General features: G+C 37.1%; 1 protein-coding gene across 1 annotated transcript in view; it reads right to left on the bottom strand.

Moving 5' to 3' along the window:
* ryr2b (ryanodine receptor 2b (cardiac)) overlaps positions 1 to 16,074 on the bottom strand; it is a 61,066-nt gene extending 44,992 nt beyond the window's left edge. The window contains exons 1-32 of the mRNA XM_081347823.1: positions 15,926 to 16,074; positions 13,185 to 13,301; positions 12,952 to 13,056; positions 10,869 to 10,943; positions 10,686 to 10,764; positions 10,475 to 10,587; positions 10,254 to 10,371; positions 9,856 to 9,952; positions 9,691 to 9,765; positions 9,443 to 9,599; positions 9,099 to 9,269; positions 8,258 to 8,379; positions 7,924 to 8,107; positions 7,683 to 7,818; positions 7,514 to 7,609; positions 7,261 to 7,379; positions 6,636 to 6,769; positions 6,228 to 6,469; positions 5,548 to 5,740; positions 5,136 to 5,355; positions 4,896 to 5,000; positions 3,915 to 4,018; positions 3,751 to 3,834; positions 3,486 to 3,645; positions 3,157 to 3,304; positions 2,413 to 2,621; positions 2,068 to 2,242; positions 1,726 to 1,934; positions 827 to 1,149; positions 575 to 689; positions 285 to 445; positions 28 to 187 (exon numbers count right to left, since the gene is read on the bottom strand). Of these exons, the coding sequence (XP_081203949.1) occupies positions 28 to 187; positions 285 to 445; positions 575 to 689; positions 827 to 1,149; positions 1,726 to 1,934; positions 2,068 to 2,242; positions 2,413 to 2,621; positions 3,157 to 3,304; positions 3,486 to 3,645; positions 3,751 to 3,834; positions 3,915 to 4,018; positions 4,896 to 5,000; positions 5,136 to 5,355; positions 5,548 to 5,740; positions 6,228 to 6,469; positions 6,636 to 6,769; positions 7,261 to 7,379; positions 7,514 to 7,609; positions 7,683 to 7,818; positions 7,924 to 8,107; positions 8,258 to 8,379; positions 9,099 to 9,269; positions 9,443 to 9,599; positions 9,691 to 9,765; positions 9,856 to 9,952; positions 10,254 to 10,371; positions 10,475 to 10,587; positions 10,686 to 10,764; positions 10,869 to 10,943; positions 12,952 to 13,056; positions 13,185 to 13,301; positions 15,926 to 15,970 (4,551 nt within the window). The 5' untranslated portion in view covers positions 15,971 to 16,074. The remainder of the gene's footprint in view (positions 1 to 27; positions 188 to 284; positions 446 to 574; positions 690 to 826; positions 1,150 to 1,725; positions 1,935 to 2,067; positions 2,243 to 2,412; positions 2,622 to 3,156; positions 3,305 to 3,485; positions 3,646 to 3,750; positions 3,835 to 3,914; positions 4,019 to 4,895; positions 5,001 to 5,135; positions 5,356 to 5,547; positions 5,741 to 6,227; positions 6,470 to 6,635; positions 6,770 to 7,260; positions 7,380 to 7,513; positions 7,610 to 7,682; positions 7,819 to 7,923; positions 8,108 to 8,257; positions 8,380 to 9,098; positions 9,270 to 9,442; positions 9,600 to 9,690; positions 9,766 to 9,855; positions 9,953 to 10,253; positions 10,372 to 10,474; positions 10,588 to 10,685; positions 10,765 to 10,868; positions 10,944 to 12,951; positions 13,057 to 13,184; positions 13,302 to 15,925) is intronic.
* Positions 16,075 to 16,150: the final 76 nt, after the last annotated feature.

The raw sequence follows: 16,150 nt of genomic DNA, 5'->3' as shown, positions 1-16,150 counted from the left end.
GTCACCACTTCTGACTTTGATGTTTACCTGGAAGTATGTTGCAAGCTCCTTGCCATTAGCAGTGAATGTTAGGAGCCCTGTTGCTGTGTCAGCCAGACAGCCAATCTCCAGCCCGCTGCTGTTGCGACTGTGAGACAGACCACTGCCCTCTGCAGCACTCACCATGTAACAGCTGCTACGCTTGACACTAACAAATACACACAGAATTTAGACACACAAAGTTTATTCATAATTTGAATTAGCTTTAAAGATACAGCATCTTTCAAATGCCCCATGAGTCCTACCTCTCGTGAACTTTGCCCCACTCATCCCCAAGAGTGACTGTGACACTGCAAATGCTGTCCAGGTCAAAGGTCGCATCATGATGGTTGAACTTCGAAGTTACCCATCCGACCCAAACGTAAGAGGGCTCCTGACTGTAGGGGATTCTCACAGAGTAATAATACTGCAGTGAGAAAGACGAGATAAGATTATGTTATCATACTCTAACTCAAGACTACTTGCTTGAAAGTCACAGGGTCCCATTCAGTGATCCAGAAACAAATGGATCAATAAGAAAAGGGTTATTGTCTACCGTAGTACAGTGAATGAGGCGGTTGTCTTCATCTTTCTCGATGGCCAGCACTTCCTCCAACAGACGAGCTGATGAGTGACTAGTGTTTAACTCTGTTTTCTTCTTCAACATAAACCTGCAGCCACCAATTTATACAGGTTTGTAAAGACAATTTCAGTCAATAGTTTCTCCTCCTTAGATTAATCATGTTAGTTCAATTGTGTTTGGAGTTCTAGAAGCAAAAGTGAACAAGGAGGAGTGAAGTGAACTCACCGCTGTTTGAGTCTGGATGGCTTCTCCTGACTGTGGTCCTTGTGATTATTGAGTTCATCTCTGGATCCTGCGTATCTGTGAGCTTTCATCAGTAACTCAAAGTCAGAATCTGCTTCTCCTTCCTCTGGATCTTTGAGTTGGCACACCACACCGCTGCTGTGGGGCACAGTGACCTCGCCAGGGCCGGAGAAAACCTGTGCACACTTGACTGGCATGCTCAGACGGTAAAATCCAACAGAGCTTGTGCCCCTTTCCTGCTTCCCAAAAAACCTCTGTGTTACTTTCAGACATGGGGTGTTGTCGACTGTTCCAACACGAATCACCTGGGTAGCAATTTGAACATTATAGAACATTGTATGAGACCATAAAATAATTCAGGTAGCAAAACAACTAAGAAATTTAGTTGTGGTGGTCCTGTCTTAAATAGAGGACATTTGATGAATGAAAATAATAAAATAATAAATATTTTATATATGTGTCCATGACATGACACATTCAACATTTTATTTATATTATATATGTATAACATTTTAAAATAAAGAATATAACAAAATATTTTTATATATTTGTCCAAGACATATTTGAAACAGTTATACATATATGTGAAACATATATATATTATTTTATAAATGTAAATGAATTAAAGAAATGAAATGAAATAATGAAATAAAAATAAATAATGAAATGAAATGAAATAATGAAATGAAATGAAATGATGAAATAATGAAATAGTGAAATGAAATGAAATGAAATGATGAAATAATGAAATAGTGAAATGATGAAATTAAATAATGAAATTAAATTGAAATTAAATTAAAAACAAGTGCTCAGTTTATCTGCAAAAATATGATGAAATATAATAAAATCTGTTATGATAAAAATTATGTAAATTAACTAACCTGTATGTTAGGATGGTCAGCGAGTATAGGAATGAACAAGGGCTCTCTCCAACTCATCCACAAAGGTAGATCTTTGGTCATGTTCAGACCAAAGGGTTGGTATCCCTCTTGTAGCCCGCAAACACCGAAGTATCTCAGTGAGTCAACCTGACGACCCAAATTTAGACGACCCACCTGGTTTATCCCTATACTACAAACAGGCAGGAAACCTACAATTTATCAAAAAGAAGACAGTGAGAAATGTATGTTATGCAAAGCAAAAAAATACACATTTAAATATATATAATTCAAATCAATTTGATAATTGCGTGTCAGAATGGAAAATGACCACAGAGAACATACCATCAGCCATATTAAAGTCTTTTACAGCCAGTTCAGAACCACGACTGTTTAGCAGTAGCTCTCCATTAAGAGTAACCATCATAGTGCATGTAGTCAGGTCCAACAAACAGCCAATTACATCCCCCCTCTTCCAGCGGCCACCCAATTGCTCTTCCCCACCATGCCACCACTGCCCCTAAAACATGCATGTGAGAGATGAACAAAAATTATATTACCCGATATCTTTTTTTATTTTATGATCTTTAATTGTTCCAAAAGGCATCTCAGACTCAGTCAAGTCAACATATAGTCAGTATACGATCTCAGTAAAATTCGCTTTGCCATAATAAATTATCATTGAAATACCTTAGAACCATCAAACACGAAGGCCTGTTCATCTGACCCAAGATCTACGTCAGGTTTACATCCAGGTCGTGCCCAGCCCACTCTCATCTGTCCATCAGTTACAGCCTCAAACTCAAAGTACCATTTTCCATAATGCACTGCAAAGGGCTGCTCCAGGCGGAAAATCCGAAATCTCTCTGCAGCCACAGATTTAATATTGATACTTGAGACTATGGGAGACAAAAATAAAACAAATGTTTATGTTGATTTACTACCATTCAAAATTTTTGCTTGGTAAGATTTTTTTTTAAATGTTTTTGAAAGCAGTCTCTTATGCTCACCAAGGCTGCATTTATTTGAGCAAATAAAGTAAAAACAGTAATATTGTGAAATATTATTACATTTTAAAATAACTGTTTTCTATTTGAATATATTTAAAAATGTAATTTATTCCTGTGATGGCAAAGATGTATTTTTAGCAGCCATTACTCTAATCTTCAGTGTCACATGATCTTTCAGAAATCATTATAATATGCTGATTTGCTGCTTAAGAAACATTTATTATTGTCACAATAATAATTTTTTTTTTTTTACAAATCTTCAATGAAAAAAAAAAGTTCAAAAGAACAACAATTGAATAGATGTTTTGTAATAATGTAAAAGACTTACTGTAACTTTTGATCTATTTAATGCACCCTTGCTAAATAAAAATATTAATTTCCTATTTGTTGTTTTTTTATCTGCCAAAAAGGATAATGGTCCCACCATGTTCTTGCTCCAGCGGCTCTACAGTGTATCCAAACCCAAGAAGGGTACCCAGAGTGTCCCTCATGGCATCTCTACCAGCCTGTTTGTACTTTTCATCCAACAGGGAAAATGGCACTAGTTGGGTACTTCTCTTACACTTAACATCCTGAAACAAAGAGAAAAAAGCTACAGTATTTCCGCATCAAATACAATGAAAGAAGGAAAATCCAAGTTGGAGATATACCACTTACAAGTACTACTGTACATATGGACACATTTGGCATTTGCATTCCAATTCTCAAGATTACATTTATATTGTTTGTTTTCAATAAAAGACTAATTTCCACCTGCTGTGGTCCAAAGCTCCAGCCCTGCCTGATACGCTCTCTGGCCCAGATGTTGTGTTCATTCTCAGCCAGTTTTTCCACCAGCTCTTCCTGAGAAGCTGTTAGCACAACACAGGACTGATCCACAGGGGCTGGTTTATATCCATTCCATAGCTCATACCTGGACAGATGATGTTATTAGGATTCATTTAAAAAGCACTTTTCACTGATGCATTGTTAATTGGAAAATTGTATTGTCTTAGTGAGGAATTTTATCTTGATATACTTATTAGAAAGGCGAACATATTTCACATTCTCCTCTGCATGCTCATCAGAGAGTCCAATATGGACACCAAAAGCCAAAAGAGTCCTTCCACAACATAAAAGGAAGCATGATTAATAACGGACAGCTAATTAACAGTATATTAGGCACAATAATCCATGGCATACCTGAGGATGTTCTCAGATGACTGAAGGTTATGAATTCGCTCCTGATCTGGAAGTCTGGAAAACTCGACTAGACATGAGTGTACTTTTTTGCTCTCATCTTTAACCTAGGAGAAGAGATGTAGTTTTTAATATACTCCAGAATGAGAAGGAGCAACTGAATGGATGTTACTTGGGGAGTTTCCAAACTATAGATTGCTTACTTTTTTCCGAAACAAGGACTTAAATTGTTACAATATGCAAACCGTTGCTTACAGTTTTTCTCGATTGTTTACACACATTTTCTGAAAGCATGCCTCATATTCTCAGAACTCTACACACAAATCCAAAAACACACACACAATGGGCAAAACCCTTCAATTCTCCTGCAAAATGAAACTTTACATTCAAAACAATGTTATTTCTTCTCAAAATGGTATTTTGTTTTCAAATGACACACACAAACCATCATATGAATAGACATTTATAAGAACCAGTTGAACACTGATGTGCTCAATGTAAAACACTATGATGAATGGAAAACACTTCTTGTCCATTCCTCATAATGATTTAGGCCTTTTTTTGTTCAGTGTTACACTTTCTACAGACAGTACATACATAAATGTGTTGTAAAATATCTGAGAATATTGTTTTTATACTCAGAACACACAAATACACGGTAACGAATATATTTTATTTTTCCCACAAAAACAATGTACACAGTGCACATCCCAACCAACACAAAGTTGTACATACAGTGGTCTACATACAAAACAACAGAAGAATTTACTGTATACAGTTATAGTAATAAAAAAAAAAAATCCAATGTTGGCATCCATTGCCCCATTGAAGAGCTCTCCTGTTGCCCTTTTATGCTAAAGCTCTGATTGCTAATTGTAAAACTGTGTGACGGGTGTTTGCCCATGTGAAGAGTCAGAACTAAACTAAGTGAGAAAACAGATCAGGTTCTGAAACAAAGCTGTGAAAATGCCCTTAGATACTTACTGGTCCATAGTTCCAGCCCTGCTCTATTTTGTCAATAAGCCAGAGTTCATGGAGATTTTCCGCTAATCTTTCCTTGATCTGCTCCAGCTGTGGAGGATATTCAACCTGACAAGATACAGAGTTGAGCGCAGGGGTGTCAGACACTCATCCAAGTTGATGCAAGACAGATTGTGGCTTAAAATAACTGCTGTTCTGAGGCTAAATTTTAAATAATCAGTGAATACTTCAAATTTAAAGTACCTGGCTGGAATCCACTGGAATTGGGGTAAAGGTCACTGGACTAAAAGGTACTACAGGGCCTAAGAGGTCACGTTGGCTTTCAGTGTGATTTTGTGTGAGTTCCTGACACAGTTCCAGCTTGCAGCATGTTTTGGGGAGGAGAGCTTCAGCACACGGAGAGAAACCAGCAGGAGGAAGAAACCTAAACTCCCCCTGTCGACCTCCAAACAGCACACGCACCCTGATGGAAAAATAAATTCAGACACTATTTAAGCCATCGAGGGTACAGTCCTACAGGTCAACATTTAAATGGTTAGGTTGATCTAAAATAAAATGAAGTAGAACTCATTTATCATTGTTCGGTGAATTGTGAACAATCAAACCTACAATTTACACAACACGCAAAATCAAAAACCATTCGAAGGCAACTCACTGCACTCCAGTTGAGAAGCTGACCACTGGGAACAGCAACCCATCCACTTTGAAGTTCTCCAGCATGCCTTGAACTGGCTGTCCATTGACCCGAAAGGAGATGCAAGTTGCACTAAGGTCAAGACAGCAACTAATGACATCATCATCCCTTAGCAAGTGCTGATTGGGTGAGGTAACCCTCCGACCAACACCTCCTTGGAAAGAAAACACAAACAGTGTTTAGATTTCACTAGACTACATTTATTTGATAAAATATACAGTAAAAAATGCAATAAAGTGAAATATTACAATTAAAAATAACTTTTTATTTTTTTAAATGTAATGTATTCCTGTGATGCAAAGCTGAATTTTCAGCATCATTACTCCAGTCTTCAGTGTCACATGATCCTTCAGAAATCATTCTAATATGCTGATCAAGTTCTCAAGAAACATTTCTTGTTATTATCAATGTTGAAAACAGTTGAGCGGCTCAATATTTTTGTGGACAGTATGATGATTTTTTTTTTTTAGGATTCTTTGATGAATAAAAAAAGGTCAAAAGAACAGCATTTATATTGAATAGAATTTTTGTAATGTAAACGTTTTTAGAGTCACTTTTTGGCAATTTAATGCATCCTTGCTAAATGTCTTACTGATCCCAAACATTTGAACGGTAGTGTACAAGCTTAGTTTCCATCTTACCTGTCCACAGTTGGAGTCCATCAAAGCCATAAGAGCAGAGGTCGTCTCCAACACCGTTTGACCCCCAGCCGTGACCCCCTGTGGGGGAGGGATGGTACCCTTCAGTGCTGGCCCAACCCACTCGCAGGTGAGTAGGCTCTGCTGTCACAAAAGGTTCCACCTTCTCAACTACAACCTCATAATACCACTTCCTGTATTGGGCGCAGTCTTCTCTTGCACACAGGAAGATGTTAGGACGTACACTAAACAGAGAAATATGTTCAATGAGATTTTATTTTTAACATTTATTCTCACTGTTTGGTCAATTTATATATTATAACAGACTAAAATAATATTTTTAGATGTGCTAAAAAACTCTAAATGTGTAGGAGTTAAACTTAACAGTTAAGTTTATTGATAACAGGTCACCTGAAAACTTGGTTAACCAGTCTTGTTTGTAGCAACAGGTCTCTTTCTGGCAGCAGTGTATCACAAATCAAATGCTGATTAGAGCGGACAGCCATGCCATGACACACACAGAGTGAGCACAACACGTCCAAGATCTGCAGATGCAATAAACACACACAAACATGTTAACAATAGTAAAATCCAGAAAGCATTAAGCACAATTATTACAGAAAACATAAATACACTACAGTTTGGAGTCAGTAAGTATAAAAAAAACTTTTTTATATACTTTTATTCAGCAAGGACACATTAAATTGATTAAAAGTGACAGTAAAGGCATTTATAATTTTACAAAAGTAATGCTGCTCTTTCAAACTTTATAATTCACCAAAAATCCTGAAAAACATTTCAAGTAGCATAACTGTTTTATCAGCTGATGAAAAATAAGCTTTGCCATCACAGGAATAAATTACATTTTAAACATGTAAAATCTATATTATATACAGAAATTAAATTGTAAAAATGTTTCACAATATTACTGTTTCTACTGTACTTTTGATCAAATAAATGAAGTCTTGGTGAGCATAAGAGACTTTCAAAAAAAAATCTTACAGACCCCAAAATTTTAAACGGTACTGTACATTACCTTATGGTTCCTTCCATGTTTGTCCAGAAGTGAGATGATAGATTTGATGTGGCTTTCCTTAATAACATTCAAAGCTTCAGGACTTTCTACTAAAACACAATGTAACACTTCCAATATTCCTAAAAAACAAAACAAAAAAGGAGAAACAAGTAACAAATGAGGGGAGACTCTTTGTGACATCATGTTAAGACCCTAAAATCAACTTAGACATTCTAGTCAAAACACAAACTAAATATTTCTGCAGGACATTTACCAGAGGAGGCCTCCAGCCTCTCCAGTCTGCTGACCAGCCAGTCCAAGGATCCAGAAAACTGGGCACAGTTGTTCCGATTACCCTTGATAAGAGCAGCTGTAGGGAAATGGGAATTTTGTGAATCAAAGCTAAACCTTTATTATAAATCTCTAAACAAGTCATCCTATACCTAGCAGCTCATAAAAAGAGTTCAAAATCTTTTCCCATGACTCTCCTGCCTCTTTCCCAGCAGCCTCTTCAAACTGAGTCGCACTATTGTACACATGCAGGTGGTCAATGCAGTCCAGCACCAGAGTGATTATACCCTGAGAAAGGCACAATGAAGCATAACAAAAAAGTATACGATTCAGACATTAATGCAGTGTGTGGCAACATATAATATGTGTTGTCTCATGTGCCGCAGGTATTACCTCATCTTGGAAGAGATTTTGTCTGTTCTTAAGTGCTCGAATATCTCCCTGTCTGACCTCGTGGTCTTGCCCCATTTCAGGACATTGAAAATAACCAAGCAAATTCTGCAGGGTCAATCGGACTGTCTCAATTGGAAGAACCAAATCAGTAATGTTTTCCTTCTGACTGACATCATCTAGTCCCCTTCAGAAAGGAAAGAAAATCCTTATGAAACATAAATGTGCTTCTTTGAACACACTTTGTGCCTTATAAAGGGATTTTAAAAGAGCTGGAATTGCTCCAGCAAAGTTGATAAGCACACAGTATTCTGTAAGCTATCACTGTATTATTTACCTAATGAATTGTGAGAAGAGAAGGGCGGAGCTACGAATTAAACAAGCAGCTTGTGACTCCTCCTGTTGAGAGCGAGAAAGGGTGATTCCATCATCCATGTGTCCTTCTGCTTGCAAAACAGCCTGCGAGAGAGAACCACTTCACTTCATGCATTTGAACCAGAATAAAAATATTAGACAGAACAATTAAAAAAGACAGGTTTTGGCTTTGTTTAATTGCAGTTCCTGAGCTCACTTGAAACTGTCAGTAAGACATATATATTTAGTATATTATATATATCATTTTTTAAGAAATTTATTTAGTTATTAAGTTATTCAATTAAAAGTTATTCAGCACGGATGCATTAAATTGACAGGAAAGACATTTACAATGTTATAAAATTTATATTTCAAATAAATGCTGTTTTTTTTTTTTTTTTTACTTTCTATTCATCAAAGAATCCTGAAAAAAAAAATCACGGTTTCCACAAAAATATTAAGCTAAATATTTTCAACATTGATAATGATAAAAAAATATATATTTCTTGAGCTGCAAATTAGCATATTAGAATGATTTCTGAAGTACAATGTGACACTGAAGACTGGAGTAATGATGCTAAAAATTCAGCTTCGCCATCACAGGAATAAATGACATTTTAAAACATAATCAAATAGAAAACAGTTATTTTAAATTGTGATCTTTTTTTAAATATTACTGTTTTTACTGTAAATTGTTACCAAGTAAATGCGGTCTTGTTGAGCAGATACATTGTTGAAAGACTTAAAAATATCAAGTGATCTTATCCATATATCTATATATAGTATGACTTTGGACCTTATTTAATTTATTTACACAAGTTTACCTGTCTCTGTGGCACACTTTCCTTCTGTCTCTTAGGGTCAGTGGTCTGATATGTGAGCCAAAGCCCAGAGTCAATGTGCTGAATGAAACAGAGTGAGTCTCCATATTTGATCTCAGGTACGCCCATGCCATCTCTCCTCTTAACAAAGTGTGAGCTCTCCTGGCTCTCTTCCTATAAAAATACAATAAAAATAAAGTTTGCATTAATCATCACAATTTAATATCACACCACAACAACAACAAAAAAACTTATTATATCCCAAAAATATGATTATACTATGTAACCACAAGTTTTTATTGATTATAATATGGTTTATGTTGAGTTTAGAGATGATATTATCCAACCTTTGATGCACGGAAGGAGAATGCTGTACTTTTAACATCGGCTCTCTCTCTTTCCACCAGCTGTAGTCCCTGATCGTGAGTCAGTCCCAGGTATGATCCGGTGGTAAGGTGCCGAAGACGGAACGGCTGACCCCAGTGAGTGTGGCTACCGCTCCACCTGCAAACAATCTGTTACTAACACAAACTGACAAACACAGAGGGAATCTACTTTCAACTGTCATCTGCAAACTAGCTGAAGGGACACCTACGCAACATGTAACATTTCAAGCCTCCATAAAGATCGAGCCTGATGAGATACCGAGCCTCCCTCGAAATGGACAGATCTGGAGGAAGAAAGGAAAAATGGTCATGAAGGAAAAAGCTGTAATAAGTGTCAACAATCTGTCTCCGATCAGTAAGGTGACCTCTCTGACCTGCGCTCTTCCCGTCTGTGATCCGCTGCAGGAATGGTCAAACATTCATCTGTGTGTCCATGTAGCAGACGCACAGTGTCCCCTCCTCGTACATGACCTACAATTCAAAATTAAATTCATAAAAAAAGATTCATAAGAAAAAGATATATTTACATCCATATTTACACCCATATATTTTTATATTTATATTTAATAAAATACAATATGAGCAAATGTAAAAATGGACAAATGTAAAGAAATTTTATTGGAAACAAATTTATATATATATGGCAAAAAAATATGTGTGTGTGTGTGTATTTCTTGATAATGTATTCAGCCAATGAGCATGAAAATCAGCCATTAAGACCTTCAGACACTAAACAAATGTTTAAATTGATAGTGTGAAATTGGTCATCTACCCTGCGTCTCCACAGTCCCAGAAGAAACAGGGGCCACACTCCACAGTGTTTGCTGGAAGGCAGCATCCACCCGGCCAATGCCATTGTCATTACCTTCACCGTTACTCCACGAAACATGCTAGAAAGAGAACGACATAAAGAGAACGAAATATATCATAAAAATATTGATATGCAGACAGACAATTAGATGAACAGATGGACGAACAGATGGATTCACTCACTAAGTATCTCTCAGAGGAAATACTAACTAAGATGAGATCATCACCCACTCTGACTTTCTCACCCTCTGACCTCTGTTTAGAGGCAGGGTGAACCGTCCACCAACACACCTCACCTGAAACCATACAAAGATGAAATCATTAACATCAATATTATGGCAGCCCTAGTCTTTAATTAAAACATTCAGTATACAAAAAAGAGAATATGAATTACCCTTTGTTTCCTCCTGCAAACCAACATCAAAAGCCAGTTTGTCAGAGGAGAGGCCTGATGTGGACATGCAGCAAAGATACTAAAACAAGACAGAAGAGACAGCAGATTCCAAATTTACACTTCATAGTACCAGTATGGATGGAAGCCACTAATTAATAACAGGAATATAAAGACTGGTCTTACCATGTCACTGTAAACATGCCGAAACAGCACTGCTTGGCCATAGAGCAGAGTACGACGCCCAGCTGCCTCACGGGACTGAAACAAAACACTCTGTGATATTTTACGGTCAATTGTTTGGCACAACTTTAACATTTGTTGAAAAGTTACAGCATGAGTGAGAAATATGTCACCTGTATATTGACCTGAGGTATATTATCGTGCAAAAGTTTGGGTTGGTTTATTAATATTTATGAAAGAGAGTATATTCTCACCCATACTGCATTTTAATACAGGCCTATTTTACATTTACATTTATTCATTTAGCAGACGCTTTTATCCAACGCAACTTACAAATGAGAACAATAAGCAGTTAAACTAACCGGTTTAAGCAGTTACATTAAAAAAAAAAAAAAAAAAAAAAATCCTATGATGACAAAGCTACATTTTCAGCAGCAATTATTCCAGTCTTCAGTGTCACATGATCCTTCATAAATCATGCTGATAAGGCTCAAACGTACCTGTGGCGTGGCAACATTTTTGCAAAATAAGTTGGGTCGTGTACGTTTCGCGAAAGTGTCCAGTGGCGCTAAAAGCGTTTAGTTTTTTTTTTCGGAAAGTGAAAATGGTAAGTGATGCAAACTCCAAAATATATTCGTTTACAAGTCATGCATAAAAATGGTGAAAAAAAAGTGTTTTGAGGTTATAACATAATTGTGCAAGGAGCCGCGTGAAAACAAGTCTGTATTAATCCATAATCTGCCCTGTAAATCAGAATTGTGTGTGTGAAAACGATCAAAAGTGCTTGCTGTTTTACTGCCTCTAGTGTTCATTTATATTAAAAACTGCAGTGATGTACGTGTTGGTATGTATTTTGCGTTTTGTAAAAATGTTGCCACATGTAGGCCTACGTTTTTCCAATGAGCCTGTGTTAAACAGATGGACAAAGTGTTGCGCAAAATACATATTCCCGAGCCTACTTGAGTGAAAGTACAGATACTATTGATCAAATATTACCGAAAAGTACAGAAATACTTGTTTTCAAAGGTAAAAAGTAAATGTCAATACATTGTTTTATTATTGTTGCATTGTTGTAATACTTACAATAGCCTACCTTATGGCTCTGAATCTATGCCTGCCTACTTACCCTCATATCAATATCAAATTTATTTCAAGAACACAGTTCCAGATGATTGAATGTGAGATTGAATAAGTGTACTCAATAACGTCCACAGTGGTTTCGGACACCCAAATGGCTGTTCCCTCAAAAAGTGCCCTATTTAAAAAATAATGGCTTTTAGTAGGCTATGAATATGTTAGCCTTACTGTTATAAGCTAGTGTGCTCCAAAACAATGACAAAATCGCATTTAGAAGACCAAACCCAATGTTGAAAATGAAAATCAGGTTGATGTCAGAATCCAACGTCAGATTGACGTTAATCTCCAACGTTGGACAACATCAGTCGGGTTCTGACGTCAATCTGACATCGGGTTCTGACGTCAGCCCAACTTTCATTTGCAACCAAAATGCAACCCCTGCAACCAAAATCATCCCCTGACTGACGTTACTACTTTCTACTCAAGGACCTTGACAGAAATGTGGTGGAGTAAAAAGTATGATATTTGTCCTTCAAATGTAGTGAAGTTAAAGTAAAAAGTTTCCAGAAAAACTAAAACTCAAGTAAAGTAAAGATGCTCAAAAAGTGTACTATACTCAAGTAAATGTACTTTGTGTGCCTACTGTCCACCTCTGGTGTTAAATAATATGATGTTTTGATGCAATGTTGAAAACAGCTGTGCTGCTTATTCTTTTTTTTTCAGTCAACCATGATTCGTTGATGAATAGAAAGTTCAAAAGAATAGCAGTTATTTGAAATAGAAATGTTTTGTAACTTTATAAATGTCTTTCACTTTTTATCAATTTATTGCATCTTTGCTAAAATAAAAGGTGTCATTTCTTTCAAAAAACTTGTGAAACTTGTGAACGATAGTAACCCAAACGTTTGAAAGATAGTGAACGGGTGACATATTTCACTGAATATTCATCCACTTTTCATAGTTCGCTGAATTCTGAATTGTCTGAAGCCCCCTTCACCACATTACCCACCCCTACACTCTGGTCTTCATGGTTGGCCAGCATCTCCTGCAGCGCTCGGACAGACAGGCATTGGTCAAGAACAAACACGCACACAGAAAGGTCTGCTGGAACATTCTGTTAACAAGAGGAAAGACGACATTAAAACTGCAGGAGCTGTTTTTGAAGCGTATGGTCATAAACAGACTGTTCTTACACGTAGCAGTGACTTCGTTTTAAAAATATGAAGTAAATGATCATCTCACCTTTGAGTTGGAGGTGGACTCAAGGTAACACAACCGGTCGCCAAAACCTTCTGCAGCTAAACACAGTTTCTTCTGATGAGGGCCTGATGAGCAACACCTCAACACCAGCTCATCCCGCTGAAAACACATTCACATTACTGACCACAGCTAAGAACAGAGTCTTATCTCATCTCACAACATACAACACATTATAAATTAAAGGGTTAGTTCACCCAAAAATGAAGATTCTGTTAATAATTACTTGCCCTCATGTCGTTCCAAACCCGTAAGACTGATCCGAGAGCTTTCTGACCCCCCACCCGTTAGACGTTATTACCCCTTTCAAGGCCCAGAAAGGTAGTAAAGACAGCGTTAAAATAGTTTGCAGGATGTAACAGTGGTTCAACTTTTATGTTATGAAGAGAGGAGAATACTTTTTGTGCGCAAAAAAACGAATTTGAATTTGCTCAGCAAGTTAACTACGCCCTTAACTATTGCGTATCACCAGAGGCGAGCTAAACAGATGACGTCAGCGCTGCGACGTCAAAGTCATTAGTAAACATTGCAAGATGGCTATGGATGAACACCAGTTGTTTGAAACGGCTTTGGCCGCTACAATGAACAAGTTCGACTTGGCTTTTTATCTAAAAGAGGCACAGAAGAAGACGGTGCTCTAATCCTTCCTTTGCAAGAAGGACGTTTTTGCTGTTTTGCCGACCGGATACGGCAAGAGTCTAATCTACCAGTTAGCGCCGCTTGTGATTGGTTGTAGTGTTATCCAATTGCCTACAGTGTGATTTTCAAATGCATGCTTGGTGCCACCCCTCGAGTTGGGCAATTTTCATTACTCAATGCCAGACCCTTAATCTTTCGGATTTGGGTCTGGATTTCCAGGCTATGCCATCTCTTGACGCTGTTCACGTAGTAAATACAGTGCAGCACGTCAGAACGCCAGCTCCAGCATTAGCAACACTAGCATGTCATGGTGCTCCCGTAAACAGCATCAGAGTTATGACACGGAAGAGATGAGTCTTTTTTTTTTTGCACAAAAAGTTTTCTCGTCGCTTCATAACATTAGGTTGAACCACTCGATGCGTATGGCTGTCTGCCGGAAGCTAGTTATTTTAGTCGATAAAGTATTAAATATGGATATTTTTCTTACACAAACGCATCGCTTCACTTCAGAAGGCCTTTATTAACCCCCGAAGACGCGTGGAGCACTTTAATCATGAATAGATGCTCTTTGATGGAATTCCAAAGAAAGATAACCATTCACTTTCATTATCAAGCTTGGAAGAGCCAGGACATTTTTTTAATATAACTCCGATTGTATTCGTCTGAAAGAAGAATGTCATAAACACCTAGGATGGCTTCAGGGTGAGTAAATCATGGGCTAATTTGCCCATGAATATCCCTTTAATTTGTGTTGCGAAGATGAACGAAGGTCTTACGGGTTTGGAATGACATGAGGGGGAGTAATTAATGACAGAAATTTCATTTTTGGGTGAGCTAACCGTTTAAAAAAAAAACAAAAAAAAAAAAACGGTTTTTGATGGAATAATAATTAAAATGGCATATTATGACTCCTTCAAGTAGAAACAGAAATACAGTCACAAATTATGTTTGCAGCTCTACCACTGTCTTTTATTTTATATTTGTAATGTAAATTAGACTTGGATAAATGCACCATAAACTGTGAAATGGAAATGAGTGGGGGGGGGGGGGGATTCAACATGATACATTGAGATTTGATTAATTGTCCTCAGTAGCACTACTTTGCCCATTTGTTATTCTATTCAGGCAATTTGTCAAGACAACTATACATTTCTAGAAAATGAATAGTTAACTTTGTAATTATTGAATTTTAACTTCTGAAAAAGTGAATGTGTTGCAAAGCAAACAAATAACATGGCTCATCTTACAGTGTGTAGAACAGCAGTGTTTTATGTTGCACTGGTGCAGAGAAGCCTTATAAGGGCTGAATATCTGTGTATCATTCAGTGAATGGAGAATTCCAACACCTCCAGCTTGTCATTTGTGTTTCAGTGACCAGAAATGGGTCACACACACACACACAAAGTTAAGGCTTAATTAAGGCTCTAGTTAACACAATCTAAAACAATAAAAAAAAAATTCTGCACGTTACTGTTACAAATGCATCCACTAAATGACACTGAATAAGTGGAAGCATGTACTGTATCTGTGTAAGAAAGAGAGAGCACATTTATCTCTGTTTTAGAGATATGGAGCTGAGAGTGGATAGCTCACACATCCAACAGACTCTCCAGTTCTTCTGTTACTGATAACACAAAGTAAAAATAGACACCAGTGATATGGGTCAAACTCTCTCAAATGAGAATTCAAACACTGTAAATCACATCATTGTATTTCATAACAGTATATGACAACAGACACAACAATTAATGATAAATACACAAAGTTATGAGTGATTGCTCAAGCGTAAACATATCATCAGTATGAAATTGCATTAAATAACATTGATGATGTCTGTGTGGAGTAAGTCCGTGTATCCATGTGCATGGCCAAAAAATGTCTCAGATATATTCTTCTGTAACCCATCTGCTAACATGTCATATTTATGGTCCAAGAAGCTAATTAAGTTCCTATAACATCAATCTAATAACAAATCCAATTGAAATTTAGTATTTAGCCCTTTTTCTGTCAGTTATAAATGTAGTTCAGCATAAAGAAATTATTAATTGCATTCAAATGTGCGTTATACTATTGTCCATTTTACTTACTGTTCGCAGAAACTGGATTTCATCTTCCGCCTCTCCAATATCCATGATCGGGGACTATGTAGCTGGACTTTAGGTCAGGGATCTGTGTGTAAGAACCAGAAGACTGAACTCCACTCACCCAGACGCAGGTGCCGAACTCATCCCAGGACAGGGAGACCACGATACCACCCATCATGAGATAATGCTGCTGAGATCTGATAAAATTAAAGTGGGAAAGAAAGGGCT

Source organism: Scardinius erythrophthalmus, assembly GCF_964197995.2.
Source record: "Scardinius erythrophthalmus genome assembly, chromosome: 19".
NCBI lineage: Eukaryota > Metazoa > Chordata > Actinopteri > Cypriniformes > Leuciscidae > Scardinius > Scardinius erythrophthalmus.
Note: the sequence above shows the minus strand (reverse complement) of the source record. Positions and strands in the feature narration are given on the sequence as shown.